Raw genomic sequence first — 14,518 nt, 5'->3', positions numbered from 1 at the left:
CGTCAAAATGGGCTATTATCATGCAAATATAACTGATTACATATCATGTGAGCCTATAGGCGGTTCATTTTGGATGACTTTCAGAACACTGAACAACCAAATATCGTCCTTGGTCAATCTAATTAAAACTAAACTAATGAGCATATACGAATGCTGCTTAGCACATGTCTCTCCACACGCATGCAAACTTCTGAGAGTTTGTTGCGGGTTAATCAAACGAGCTATAGCACCCGGCCACACGTGTGTCTGTGTTTGCAGCGTGTTTGAAAAGAGTATGGGTGCCCACATGAGAGAGGGAGTTTGGTGCCTGCCAAGGGGGATGTGTGGGAGGCTGCGAGCTGTGTCAGGCAGATGGAGAGGCTCTGTGTGTGACTGCTTGTCCCAAGGGACTCCCTGTTGATACAACCAGTGTAAACACATCCTTCTGTGGAGAGAAAGTGACAGGGAGGTCGGGGTTTTTCTTCAACAACTGCTTGAGGTGCCCTTGAGCAAACTAGCTTGATCCATGATGGTGCTGCTGCTCTGTCTTCCTTGAATGTTGCTGATTTTTTTGTTAGATACTTTTTTAACTTGGTGAGCCCCTTAATCCCAAACCTCAATTCACAGTCTACATGCCTAGATAGCACTAATGAGTGTTTGTCTTTTTCCTTTTCTTTTATAAATTTGGGTTAACTACCCATTATACATAATACATTCCAGAAATAAAAGTAGTTGCATGTGTATGTACAGTATCGCAATTCTCACTGTACAATGTTGCTGTAAAATATAAGATCAAAGGAGGACATGTAAGGCATTGATCATGTTGAATGCAAGGAAACAATGTCAAATGATTTGTTTTGATCGTAAAATAATTTGGTAAAAGCGACTTCTATGCATCTTCCAGCTATTTACAAGTGAAGCTGCGTCAGGTTCATCTCAGATCAAACACAACTAATCCAGGGGTCATAAACAACTGGAGCAAACATTAATTTATATCCCTCTGTTTTTTGTGACCTCAATCCAAAAAAAAAGTATATACCTTCTATTGTTCATGCTATCTGTACCTTTAAGACAGGACTGTTAGATCTGTTTGGTCAAATGTCATAGAATTATACATTAAAGGTCCTCTATGTAACATTTACGATACAATGTACGTTACATGTTGCATATAGTTGAATGGGTAGCAATGTATCTTGAAATTCTTTTTCTGAAAGTTCCATAGTGCCCCTTTAATTAAGCCATGGAAGACAAAGTGAGGGTTGTTCAGCTCAGCGGGACTTCGAGAGGAATGGCTAAATATCCACATGGCCTCTGTGCGGATACGACTCATTATTCTGATTTCTAGTGATACAGGGGAACTGAGTAAGACAGAGAGCTTTAGAGAACCGAGGGGATCCACAGCTCATGAATCATCATTGCCTGCTTGACGTCTGGCTGCCTGGCCCGGCCTGCCCTTTGCGTGGCCTTGGCACACGGCGCCGAAGCAGAGCGTGCCGACCTTTGACCTCGTCATAACAGACCTCCTGAGGGGGGGGTTTGGCGGCTGGCCACTGCATGCTAATGAAGCCACCCGCTAGCCAGGAGGAATGCAAAAATACCGGCAATAACTTCAACTTAGTGGGCCCTTTGTGAAACTGATACCAGTTTGCCAAGGTTGATGACTGTGTTGTGAAAGGCCTCGAGCGGGACCACACTGACCCACACACTGATACATATTGCCTGCGTGGGTGCATGTAAATTTGCTGTGACTGAGTACCCATACATGCTTGGGAGTGTGTGTGTGTGTGTGTGTGTGTGTGTGTGTGTGTGTGTGTGTGTGTGTGTGTGTGTGTGTGTGTGTGTGTGTGTGTGTGACATGCCAAGGCAGACTGCGCCCGTAGGTGGTGATACACTGCAGTCAGCATGTCAGACATGGGGGTCGGGGACCACACAATGAGGTGCTTTATGGGTAATAACGCTGATGGCCCCTTGTCCTCTTAGCCCCCCCCCCCCCCCCCCCCTCCTGCGGGACATTTAGGCTCATTGAATGTTAAGTATTGTGACATTCTTGCTGTGTGTGTGTGTGTGTGTGTGTGTGTGTGTGTGTGTGTGTGTCGTCGTCTGTGTTAACCGTCTGCCGTCTTCCCCACAGATCGAGAATGTGGACGCCTGCCTCAGTTTCCTGGACGCCAGAGGAGTGAATGTACAAGGGCTCTCAGCAGAAGGTAAGAAGAATGAACAATACGCCTATCCAAGGCCTGATAAAAACTCTTAATTGACTCGGCGGAGCAGCCGAAGTGGGATCTCCCCTGTTGTTTTTTCTAATCTCTGGACCTTGAAAATGAGTTTGGCATCAGCTTCGACCAACCTTCTGCGGGTAGCTTCCCATTTCAGATCTCTGAAAAACTGTTCAAAACCTATTTTCCAAGATGTACTATCATACTTCACAGCAATGGAATTTACCACATTGGTATCATGATAGTTTCCCCATCTCTGGCTTTCACCATGGCAGCGTAGGCAATCATTAGGGCATCAAGGGGGGATTGTGGTAGGATAAAAAAAACCCAGCGAGGGATTTGCCTCCCGACCATCAGGACATACGGTACACATCTTATATGACAGCCAGGACTACAGCAGTGCTCTGTACTGAGCGACTGCTTGCCAAATTGAATGATAAGCTAATATTGCCTCACACAAGGCCAGGGTTAACACTACAGTTAAGCCCCAAACCATGTGTTATGATTTAGTTTTACACACACTTTTTGACTCTGGTCAGGGAACTCAAGATGGCACATGTAAATGAATCCAACTTCAGTCTGTAAAAGGCTTTACATGTTTTTATATATAGTGGGTGTCTAAAAACATCTTCAACTCATCACTTGATATCGTGGAAAGACTTGAGGCAGTGGTGGATGATGCCATCTTAAGTAACTAACTTTTTATCCTTGAGGGCCAGTGTAGCGTCTGTACATTCTCCGAAAGGGAGGGGTAAGGAAGTGGGCGTTGCTATCTAGAATCTCACCACTAGATGCCGCTAAATACTCCACTATTCCACACCGTACCTTTTAGAATGTAGTAGGTGCCCCAATCTGAAGAACCAATTGTTGATGTCCTGTGAAATCCAACTATCTTGAAATTGTGAACTTTTCATTGATTTCTAGTGATCACTGTGATAACTGTTTGGTTGAAGAAACCCTCAACTCATTCTCTCTGATTAGGCTTTTTCTATAGCCTCACACCTACATCCACGTCGCAGTTATTCTAGCAGATAATGACTCCAGCTGTTGTTTTTGACCCTGTGTCTGCTCAGACCCCATGTTGTTTCTGCTCTCCTTTAAACATTAAAGAGGTGAGTATGCCCTTGACCTCTCTGGCAGCAGAAATAGTCTGACAGAACTGACACACTGACCGACAGCTCTAAATTCTGCGCCCCACCCCCCCCCCCCCCCTCCCCAACGACAGCACTAAAAGCAGCAAAGTGACTCACTAGACCTGGAATTTCAAAGTGGGTCTGTAAATATATAGGCTATTGGGTTACTCTGTCTATTGCTGTTGCGTTTCATCACTCCCGTCGCTCGGTCCATCTCTCTCCCTTGTATCGGCCTTATTCTCGAGGCTTCCTCTGTCGGTTTGTGTTTTTCGATTTGAAATAAATGGTGATGCCTGCCCTCTCATGTCTAAATGAATCAGCCAAGGCAATTCCATATTCTGTTGCCTGGCATATGCCTTCTTAAATATCGTTTTACAAGGTATGGGTTTACAGTGAACAGGAATGTTTGATGTGCATATAGGTACAGAATTTTCCCTTCCAGAGACAGCCTACTACAGCCTCCCCTTGCATCTCAGTGGTGGGAGGCTGTAAACCGGAGTTCCGGAAAAAACTCATGGTGTTAAAGAGAGTTATGGTTCGCCCTCAGACATTTCCGCTAGGGGAGGTTATAGGCCATCATAAAAACAAGACGCTCAAGGTTTTCGTTTTGTCAATGAAACTGAAAAAAGAATATTGCTACAGAAAAGTATGACAGTGACATTGTGGCACTTTAACAAGAGGGCATGTGTTCAAAATCCAGATCGTAAGAATCTTAACCATTAAAAAATTAAGAATGTTCAAACCTCAATAACTACTGTTGATGAAGTTCCTATAGGTGAATATGAGTGGAATTTCAAGCAGACATTCTATGCCCCCTGATGATGAATCCTAATTGGTGATCCTTTATGCTTTACCTCAAGGTCCACCATGAGGTAGATATTTGGGGTCATAAAATATCTCAACAATGGATGAATTTGAATAATTATTTACATGAACATTTTATCTAGTGCTATCATCAGGTCAGATTTTAAATATGTCCTATACTAACCTATGTGGTTTATTGCCAATAAGTAATGACATCCCCCTCAAGTTTAACTGTACTTTCTGTTTATCGTTAATAAGTGTATGTTAGCATGCTAATATTAAGCTAAAATATTGACCATGTTAAACAATTTACTTGATACACATCAACATATTAACATTTCCATTTTAAACATGCCGTCGGTCCCAAACACTGCTCTTTTTCTTCAAGTACAGCAGAGCCAGTGGTGTGTCTGTGGACGTTATCATATATAATAAAGCCAGTCAAACTCAAAACAAAGCTTGACCTCTTGGCACGAAAATGTAATTAAAACCACGCAGAAAAAAACTTTAGTATGGTACTTGAAATGTGATAATTATCCACAGGAAGTTCTGTCCACAGGTAGCTGCCTTTCATAATAGGTGTAAAGCTCCCAAACACACGTTTCCTGCAGTTTATAATGGGTTACAGTGAGGGGTCCTTACAACAGGTCATTAAAGCCTCCTTCCACTGCCGGGTTTCTGCAGCTGAGGCCATAGCGGAACAGGCTCTTATTGGTTGCAGTGCTAGCTGGCAACCTATAGTATGACCTGCTAACCACAATAAAGTCCATACTGATTGATCTCGGTGGGTGCATTTAAAAAGAGAATAGGTCTGATTTCATTAGTCCACTTAAAGACTCATCTGTGCTCGGTCAGCAAAGGGTACACACACTTGTTCCCTGACCAGAGGGTGAGGCCTAGGCTGCGAGGGTAAGGCTTTAAACTACAGTTTAGAGTATCGCCTCTTCTGTGTGGCTGACTGCATAATAAGAACTGTGCTGGGAAACAAAACTGTTGAAATAATCATTTAAAACTTAATTGGGAACTAAGATATAAATGAAAGTCAAACAAAGGAATTAAAACTAAGCTTCCACAAAGAAACAGAGGGCAGCAGCAGAATCAAAGACATAACCAGCTGCGGAACTGGAAAGAGAGACTTTACCTGGACATGCATTGTGTGAGGATTAAACCCAAAAAGGGCGGATTAATTGGGCAAAATGGAATATATTGTCCTAAAATGCTCGCACAGAATTGGTCTTCTTCTTTGTATCACCCAACCGTGCTAGAACCTTGGCTTCACCTCTTCCAAAGTCCTCTGTGACTCATGAAATAACTTACCTCTACAAATAGGAAGGGAAAAAAGGATTGAATGAAACCACGTCAACCACTTAAAAGGCCTCCAGGAGCAAAGGAGCGTTTTCACTGAACCTTGGCCAAGCAAAAACACTTATCTTCCGCGCTGCTCCAGAGCAGCAACAGCCCTCATGCTTTCAGCTGATGAAAAGGCTGCGTATTTCTGACATAAAATGTCTAATGGGAGATTTCCCAATGCCCTTTTGCTGTCTCACGACATCCAGCTATCCTTTTCCCAATTACAACATCTCTCAACACTGGTGCAACAAAAATAGAGGGCGAAAGGTGACACCTTGTGAGAGTTTTACGATAAAATTTCAGCAGACACACTTATGGAGCTTTGGCCAGATGACAAGCGGAGCTGTAGACAGCTGATACTTAAGCAAAAAATGTGTGAAAAAAGTTATCATACTTTATCAAATGTGTGAAAAAAAGTTTTCATACTGTATCTCTGTATATTATTCTCAGATGAAAAGGTCCATAAGGTACTGTAATGTTGATGGTACCAGTAATAGTGCTTGTAGTTTGGGCAGAGACGGTAGCCTACAGTAGTAACTTCTGAAAGTGACTTTTCTTGCATACTCTACGACTAAATTCATCCTGCTTTACAACTGCAGATAATAATTTCTTCTTATATCAACATTATGATCAAATGACTATTTTGAACATATGTGCAACATTAGGGATGTAATGTAATTTGACTGTATCACTGAGTTGACATTTTCAATATCCAACCATGACCACAACTTTTACCCAACCATAACCAAGTGCTTTTAGTTGCCTCACCCTAACCACATATGGGACACAACCTCAGGTCTCCAGCATCAAGTTCATGCAATTCTCACCATGCATCCTGCCAAAGAGCCACAACATGGATTCAGCAAACCTTTCTAAATGGGCTACATGTGTAAAATGGCAACAGAGGACAAGCTAATGGATGGAGAGATGTTAGAATAGCTATATCATGGTTGAACTCTCACTCATGAGATGGTATCAAGACCAGAGTCTCCTTACTCTAACTTTAGGAAACTGTTATTATGTTCTCTAGTGAAAGAGAGAGACCATACCAACCAACACATCGAGCGCATAATTGGCTGGTCGCAGGCAATACTGATAACAGATTTTGACACAAGTACCTCCAAGATAGGGTTTGAAGATCAGGTAACAGAAGGACCCATCTCGAGGCACTCATCACGATAGCTGGTACTGTGCTTTTGTGGGGCATGATGCAGAAAAATGTTTCCAATTAAAGAGAATAAAGCAGTGTCTGGGAACCCAGGACAGTTACCAAATGTGTCTGTTTGATCATTTAAACCTTGTGCAAACTTTCTAAAGTTTACTTAAGTTAGACATAATGCACTCTGCTCAATAGCCAACCCTGACCTTGAGGGCAACTCTTGATGAAGTACTATTCTTCAGCATGTCCTCATCATTATCGGTTCTATTACTCTCTAGTGGCCACAGGTTTCAGTCCACAGCGGCTCTTTGGTCGGCTGACTCTGAGAGTGTTTGTCCCCAAAGCACAGAAAACACACCGCTGTTCACACTCTCTGCGAGTGCCCAGTATAAATTACTGCCTCTGGGTGTAAGAAAATTGGAAAACACCTCCAAGAGATTAATTTCCAACGTTCACAGTCTCCCGAACAGCACAGCCATGGATGACTGAGGGGGGGAGAATGTTTGAGCCTCACCATATTGAAAAATGCAGTCTAAAAACCCTGTGTCAGCCGCGGCTCTCCTTTACCGTGCCTCTGTGTGCCAACTCTCACTGAGGGATTTGATATGAAAAGTCCATTTCACAAATGGGTGCGTCAGTCGCAGTGATCAATTCCTCCGCCTCCTCCTATGTGGCTGCTGAATCCCCTCTTGGCTGTGTGTGTGAAGGAGTCTCTGAGGAGTGCATTAGTTGAGAGTTTTGTCTGGGATGAACTTCAGGAACTGTTAAGGATAAGATTAACACTCCAGACAAAGGTAGTCATTGATTAGGCATTTGTCAGCTCAGCGTATTTAAATGGTAACTTTATCTGCAGAGTTGCAGTTTTTTGGAACTCTAATACCCAAAACAGGAACACGATCTCTTAAATTGTCATACATCACTCTAACGTACTTTGAGAGCATGTCCAATATTAATATCCTTTGGATTATTCTATTTCATTCTACTTTTGCCCTCATCTGTGCTGCTGTTATCTATCTTATTTCTCTTTAGCTGTCATTTAGATAGTGAAGGACCTTTATCAATATGCAGAAATGTGTCACTTCTGCAGCCATCATGCCACCACTGTACCAGCCGCAACTGTAAACACACTCATCACTTCCTCATTTCATGTCAAAAACAGAACTGTTACTGAAGTTCCTGTTGTATATTTTTGGCATTTTTGGCCAGTTAAACGCCAGTCCACAAGTTCCCATGCAGTGCTTCACTCCTAACTGAACCAGCTGTGTGTTATAGCTCGAGTTTGAGAGAAGATGCTTTAGTCTGGATCTATATCAATGTCTTCTTCTCGCTATTCCTTATACAGAGTAAGTGTTGCTTCATGCTGAATACAATTTAGTCACTCCGAGCTGTAAATGTTATAACTCTGCTCCCACAATAATATCTACTTAATTTAAAGCCAGTGTATAATTACTCTTGTAAAACTCTTGCACTTTCCACACACGACAGCTGCACTTGATCCCCAAGTGTCTTTTAAAAAAAAAAATTCGACATATGTTCACTTTACGGTGTTTGAAAGATACAGTAAATGGTCTGGAAAAAAAATAACTGTCGGCGTCACGGAACACTGCTTTTGTTTCTAGACGAATGAAAAACAAAAGCCCTTTCGCTATTTTGACTTTCTGCCAATACAAATGCAATTGTTCTACCGGAGGCCAGAAGAAGCTGTATATCACTGTACGCCGATGAATTAATATGATGCTGGAAGAGCAATGATAAGTGCCACAGCATAAAAGCAGTAGAAGCTCACAATACAATTTTTCCTTTCTGTTTTTGTGCTCATCCAGAGATCAGGAATGGCAACCTAAAGAGCATCCTGGGCCTTTTCTTCATACTGTCGCGTTACAAGCAGCAGCAGCAGCAACAGCAGCAGTACTACCAGTCGCTGGTGGAGCTAAGCCAGCAGACCAGCAGCACCGCACCGCCTGCAGGCAGCCTCAAGACACAAGAGATGCAGTCCAGGTACGTCACACTGTTGTATTACAGAAGCTGGGTGTTGGTTTTCGGGTCTCATTTGGGGACAGAGGTAGCCCAGAGGTCACAGAAGCAAAGCCAATGTCACTGCTTTGCATTAGCGAACCACATATTTTTTTTAAGGATCCGTGCTGGAGTAGAGGGGGCGGCTGATTTATGGCTTTCGGGGTGCTTAATTAGGTCCAGTTAGAGCTTTGGTAAACAGGAACTTGATGGATATTATGACCGCCTCTCACATGGTGTCGAATATGAGAAACAGCCTTCATGGAAAATGTTTCTCATTAGGGCGTTCGCCGCGTCAGCTACATTAGGACGTCTTGACAGGGCAGAGTCAAGCTGGCTGACTGCAGACAAGTCACATTAGATTTATGTCTGTGATGCAGTCAACAGCCAAAGATTGTATGGGAAATAGGCTCATTCACTCTCTGGTTAGGAGTAAATTAGAAGATTGATTCTGCTCTTGTATCTGTCTGTTACATGTAAAGATACACCCAGCATAAATACTGCAAGCAGGGGGAAAGAGCTAGCCTTGCTTTGACTGTAGATTACTTAAAAGCTGGGGTGGAGGATTTGGGGAGAAAATGACAGTTGGGATAGAGATTCGAATCCAAATACCTCAACCGCTCCACTTGTTCTCTTTGGTCCCTCCCCTATGGTCCCTCCCTGATACACTCTACACCAAGAACGTCGTGCCAAAGTGAATGGACAGTCCCAACAGCCAATAAGAACAGAGAATCGGAGCCTCGCTCTGATTGGTCAAAGTGTACAGCTCATGTTAATTTTGACCAATCAGAAATCACATACCCCAGCTTTAATGTATGTTACCAACCAATGGTGATCTGTCCCTTTTTTTTATTTGTAGGTTGGTTATGTGTGAAAGGTCATGAGGGAGTTAATATTATATGAAGACATGCTTTGTCAGTGTTGAGGAGTAGTGAACTTTTTGGGGCCCTAAAAGGAAATGAATACATTTTTAGTTCAATTGTTACCATTGCTTCTCTAATGGAACTCCCATTGACGAGCCCTGTCCCCTTTTTCTTTCATCCTGACCGATGTGAAGCCATGCAGGCCAGGGCTATTCACCTTCCAGGGAGCTATAGTCAGCTCACCTGTGAACATATTGGTTACTTTTTTAAATGTTTTTTATAGTTAATTTATGACCTGTTATCAACAAATTGGCCCTTTTTTGTTTGTTTCTGCAGTAATCTAAGTGGTATTTTTTTTAGCTGGAATATGACTTTATTACGTTTTGTTATACATTGAAATCACATGTACATTGTCAATTTGATGATTATTTTTCAAAATAGTTTGAACATCTTTTTCTAAGTAGCTTTAGTTAACCAAACTAGCTTTGTCGTAGGTGTGCTTTTTCCAGTGTGAAATCATTGGTAGTTTGCTGAGCTATCTTTTCAAAAGAGCTTCCCCAAACCAAGCTTTGTACAGAAGAACTGTTGGCATGAGGGCAGCTAGGCAGTAAAAGACAGTAAAAGCAAAGGAAGCCCGACCCTGTGTGATGTAAATAGACAGAGCAGGCCTTAGAGGAGCATCTAAAGGAACACATGACATGCCACACATGAGCAGCATTCCCTTTGAGCAGATCAAGTTACTGCATGAACGCTCTGTTTTGGTCTCTGCGTGTGCGTGTGTGAATGCTTGTGTGTGTGTGTGTGTGCTTGTGTGTGTGTGTGTGTGTGTGTGTGTGTGTGTGTGTGTGTGTGTGTGTGTATGTGTGTGTGCTTGTGTATGTGTGTGTGTGCTTGTGTATGTGTGTGTGCTTGTGTATGTGTGTGTGCTTGTGTATGTGTGAGTCTGGCGCAGTATACATGCGTAAAATCAGGGCAATAAGAGCAGTTAGTCTCAGAGCTTGAGGAGTTTTTTTTTGAGTAAGATGATATTGTCGAGAGCTTTTGCCTGGCTCTGTTTGGGCGACTTAGGCGTCGGTAGTGATGGGGTCAGTGTATCGTGTGTGTGTGTGTGTGGGGGGGGGGGGGGGGGGGGGGGCGGCTATTAGGGGCACAGCTGCAACCCATTCCCACACTCCTGCCCCCCCTCCCCCACCCACCCTTTCCCTCCACAACAGGTGGAGAACGCTCTCTCACACATATAAACACTGAAGTTGGAAGCGCACTGCTGCATCAGTCCACGATGGCCAGCAACACACACACACACACACACACACACACACACACACACACACACACACTCACACACTCACACACACATTGATAAAACCATTAAAGCATGTTGCACTTTTCACCATTGTAAAATATAAGGAAGAGTTATGTAAGGTTTCATAGGACACAGAACATTTGAGTTTATGGTAGAAGGTGTTTTTTTGGAGACTATCTCTGCTAAGAAGCTCAGTTAATTTCCAAAACAGACCCCATTGCCCCTCTCTGTCCACAGCCCCAGTAATGTCTCACTCCCCTTAGGCTGATAAGTTAATCACGCCTGAATGCAGAGGACCACAGCGGAGGTCAGAGGATCAGTGCATGTCTGTCAGTGATAAAGTGAGCCACTAATCTGTGAGTTTTCAGGGACGTATGGGCCACTCAACCTCTCTCTGTGGCTGAAGAAAGTCTGACGAGGTGTGGGGTAATGTCCGAGGGTGGAGAAATTAGAGAAAATATAAAGAAATGTTGCTTGTATATTCTCCCACATATCTCCCACACGTAAATTGGCCTGGTTGACAAGTCACGGTCAATATGAATCGCTGTGTTGCATTTCAGCTGCTAGCAAAATTAAAAAAAAACAACAACAATGTCCAAACAACATCCACTTATTTCTAACAATGCTTGTTGATGGGAAACCCTTGAAATGCCGTTTTACTGCTGTACTTTTTATATTTGCAAAGGGAAAAATCCCTCGTAAAATCTTTATGATATTATGATTTGGAAATGCTCAAGCGTCTTCAATGGCGACTGACTCAGTGGTAGGTCAGTCATTACGAACTCATGCAGTGTAGTCATTTAAACCCGCAGAACATTCATTTGAATTCTGGGCTGGCTCAGAGATCAGATACACTGTGAGAAATATGTTTACTTGGGTTTGCATTTTACGTTTTATTATTTAGTGGTGCACTTTGTTGTTCCCACATAACTCATAACAGTGAAGTTCAGAAACTGAGGCATATATAATGTTATCTTGTTTGGTTTATTTGATGATTCCACAGTATGTAAAGTAGCTTGTCACTGCAAACCAATGACAATCCGAGGTTCAAGTTAGCCTTTTCTACACTTTTCCTTTTGTACAATGTACATTTCATAAATTTTTTTTTAGAGGCTTCATGCCTGGAAACACTGAAATATAATTAAATGTCTTCATAAAAAGGCTTTTCTAATTCTAATTTTCCACAGTAGTGAATTTCTGAAAGCGCAAGCCCGACCCTGAAGATTTAGTATGTCTGAGTGACTTCATAAAATATAAGATAAGGCAGAACAATTGATGTTCTAAATTAAAAAATGTTAAGCTTTCTAAATTATCATATTATCTCTTCTCACAGATTTAGACAGACGGAAACAGGACCCCCACACACACATAAACACACACACACACACACACACACACACACACACACACACACACACACACAAACACACTATTTTGGCCTACTGGACATTTACAGTTGTGGTGAGGGTGGGGTGCTTTCTATGCTTTCTATAGACAGCACCTGCTAGTCCTAACTGTGTCTCTAGAGCAAGGGATGGGATATATGTGACTGAGTGTGTGTGTGTCTAAAGGGCGACTCCCCCATTGGACAGAGTGCGACTGCCTGGAGCCACGGGAGGTTTGTCAGTGCTGTAGATTAGACAGGGGGGCCCACAGCACAGCATGCCCTCCCTCTTTAAACTCAGCATGTCCAGGGGCCAACAAGTTGACCCCCCGGTCTGGCGTGCCTCTCGCCTCCCTACCGCCGTGTCTCGCGACAGGAAGAGCCGTTTGCCCTATGGGAGAGCCAACAGTCAGGCCAAGCCCGACTCGTCTCCTAGGTACAGTCTGAGCTGTGCAGTTTGTGTGTGTGTGTGTGTTGGAACGTCAATTCAACAGAGTTTGGAACTTTATGGAAAACGCATTGTGATACTGGAAGGATGGATTAGTGTCATCATGAACTGGTAAATGGTTCGGTTCTACTTGTCCTGTTTCTTTGTTCTAGACTGTCATCACAGATCTGTGCTTTGCCTTGAATCACAGTTGGTTAATACATAGATATACATGGATATTAATCATTTGTTGATGTTTGATAATCGGGTACTGTCAGTGAGAAGCTTTACCTCAAGGCATTAATACATCTCGCCAACAGCTTGTTTGATGAGTGTAAGGGCCCATTGTTGGACTGCGTGTATATTGAACTAATTCAGTAAGTAATCTCCATCGCCAAGAGGATTGTATTATGTTTCAGTTTGGTCGCTATCCGCTTGATGATTTTAGAACTACGTTTGTTTCGGAATATTTTTTTTCTGTATTCTGAAGACTGTACCTTGCAGCTTTGCAAATGATAAATGTGTGTGTGTGTGTGTGTGTGTGTGTGTGTGTGTGTGTGTTGCGTGTGCGTGCACATCTGAATATAAATACCACAAGTAGCATGAGTGCTGATTGGGCTTTGAAAGGGCCACATAGGACAGATACCACCCTGGACACGAAGGTCTACTGACATGTCATTACCTGCTGTCATCACGCTGGCCTTAGTGGCATGAGCGCCCGCCATTTTGGATCTAAACCCCATCAGTTTGTGCCTGCCCCCTTGGTGCTGCGGCTACAATCAAACCTGAAACTGATATCGCTCACATTTAATAGGCCAGCGATGGCATGCGCGCCGCACTGTCTTGAACTATTAGACCGCGGGCCCTGTTGATATATGTTGTATTCGATCAAAAGTGACAGATTGTATGCCCCCCCCCTGTCTCCTTTCACCACCACCACTATTCTATCCCTTTTCCACACTCATAGATCCTGCCCCTCGTGCATTCTGGTGTCTCTCTTTATCCATTTTGGAAAGAACCCCAATGCTGCGGGTTAGATACTGGCGACTTAACACCATCGCCGTCATGTTTCGTTGCATTTTATAAAGTTGGAGATGAAGAGGGTTGAGCCATCGGGATGGGTCTTGTGGTTTGGAGAAATGTGCACCGCAGCTCCCCCTGAAGTTTTTTAAACATGTCACATAAGCTTACACTACCTTACCTCAGGCTTCTGCAGCCTTTGTTGCCTCCAAAATACCCCCCCCCCCCCCACACACACACACACACACACACCCCCCTTGCTTGCAGCCTTGCATTGCACCTCCACTGTGAGAGAAGAGAAGAAAGATAGAAAGCAAAAGGATAAATATTAACTAAGAGTGGAATACGGTATGATGCAAAAGATCTAAGCGTGACCCCTTTTTTCCATCCAAACGCTGAAAAGGCATTTTAAGAGTGCGACCGGCCCCATTAATCTCTGTCCTAAGCTTGTCTGTTCTGCGTGCTAAGTGCCATTTAGGGACTTGACTTATAGAGCTCAAAAAGCATACCACGGGGAGATGAAATGTGCTGTGGGTTTTTGTGGAGGGGCTTTGGCAAAAAAAAACTACTGAGAACATATTTAGCTGACAGACATCGTTAACCGACGTGTCATGTATCATATAGTGCAGACTTCATGGTGATCAGAAGGTGCTTAGTTTGCCACTATAATGGGAAACTGCCCTGAACTTGTTTCGCCTGCTGTCTGCTCTCAGGCTCGTTAGCATAATACAGTGTCATGAAAACCAAGCAAGGTCAATTAGAGATGTACAGGGACTTCATCACCGTGTGTGTGTGTGTGTGTGTGTGTGTGTGTGTGTGTGTGTGTGTGTGTGTGTGTGTGTGTGTGTGTGTGTGTGTGTGTGTGTG

General features: G+C 43.3%; 1 protein-coding gene across 7 annotated transcripts in view; it reads left to right on the top strand.

Annotated features, from left to right (window-relative positions):
- Nucleotides 1-14,518, top strand: part of nav3 (neuron navigator 3) — a 136,951-nt gene that overhangs the window by 16,626 nt on the left and 105,807 nt on the right. For all 7 annotated transcript variants that reach the window (XM_080051313.1, XM_080051312.1, XM_080051311.1 and 4 more), the window contains exons 3-4: nucleotides 2,111-2,183; nucleotides 8,465-8,639. In XM_080051313.1, coding sequence (XP_079907439.1) covers nucleotides 2,111-2,183; nucleotides 8,465-8,639 — 248 coding nt within the window. The remainder of the gene's footprint in view (nucleotides 1-2,110; nucleotides 2,184-8,464; nucleotides 8,640-14,518) is intronic.

This window comes from Ammodytes marinus, assembly GCF_949987685.1.
Source record: "Ammodytes marinus genome assembly, chromosome: 22".
Lineage (NCBI taxonomy): Eukaryota > Metazoa > Chordata > Actinopteri > Uranoscopiformes > Ammodytidae > Ammodytes > Ammodytes marinus.
The sequence above is the reverse complement of the archived record's forward strand: the minus strand, read 5'-3'. Positions and strand labels throughout refer to the sequence as shown.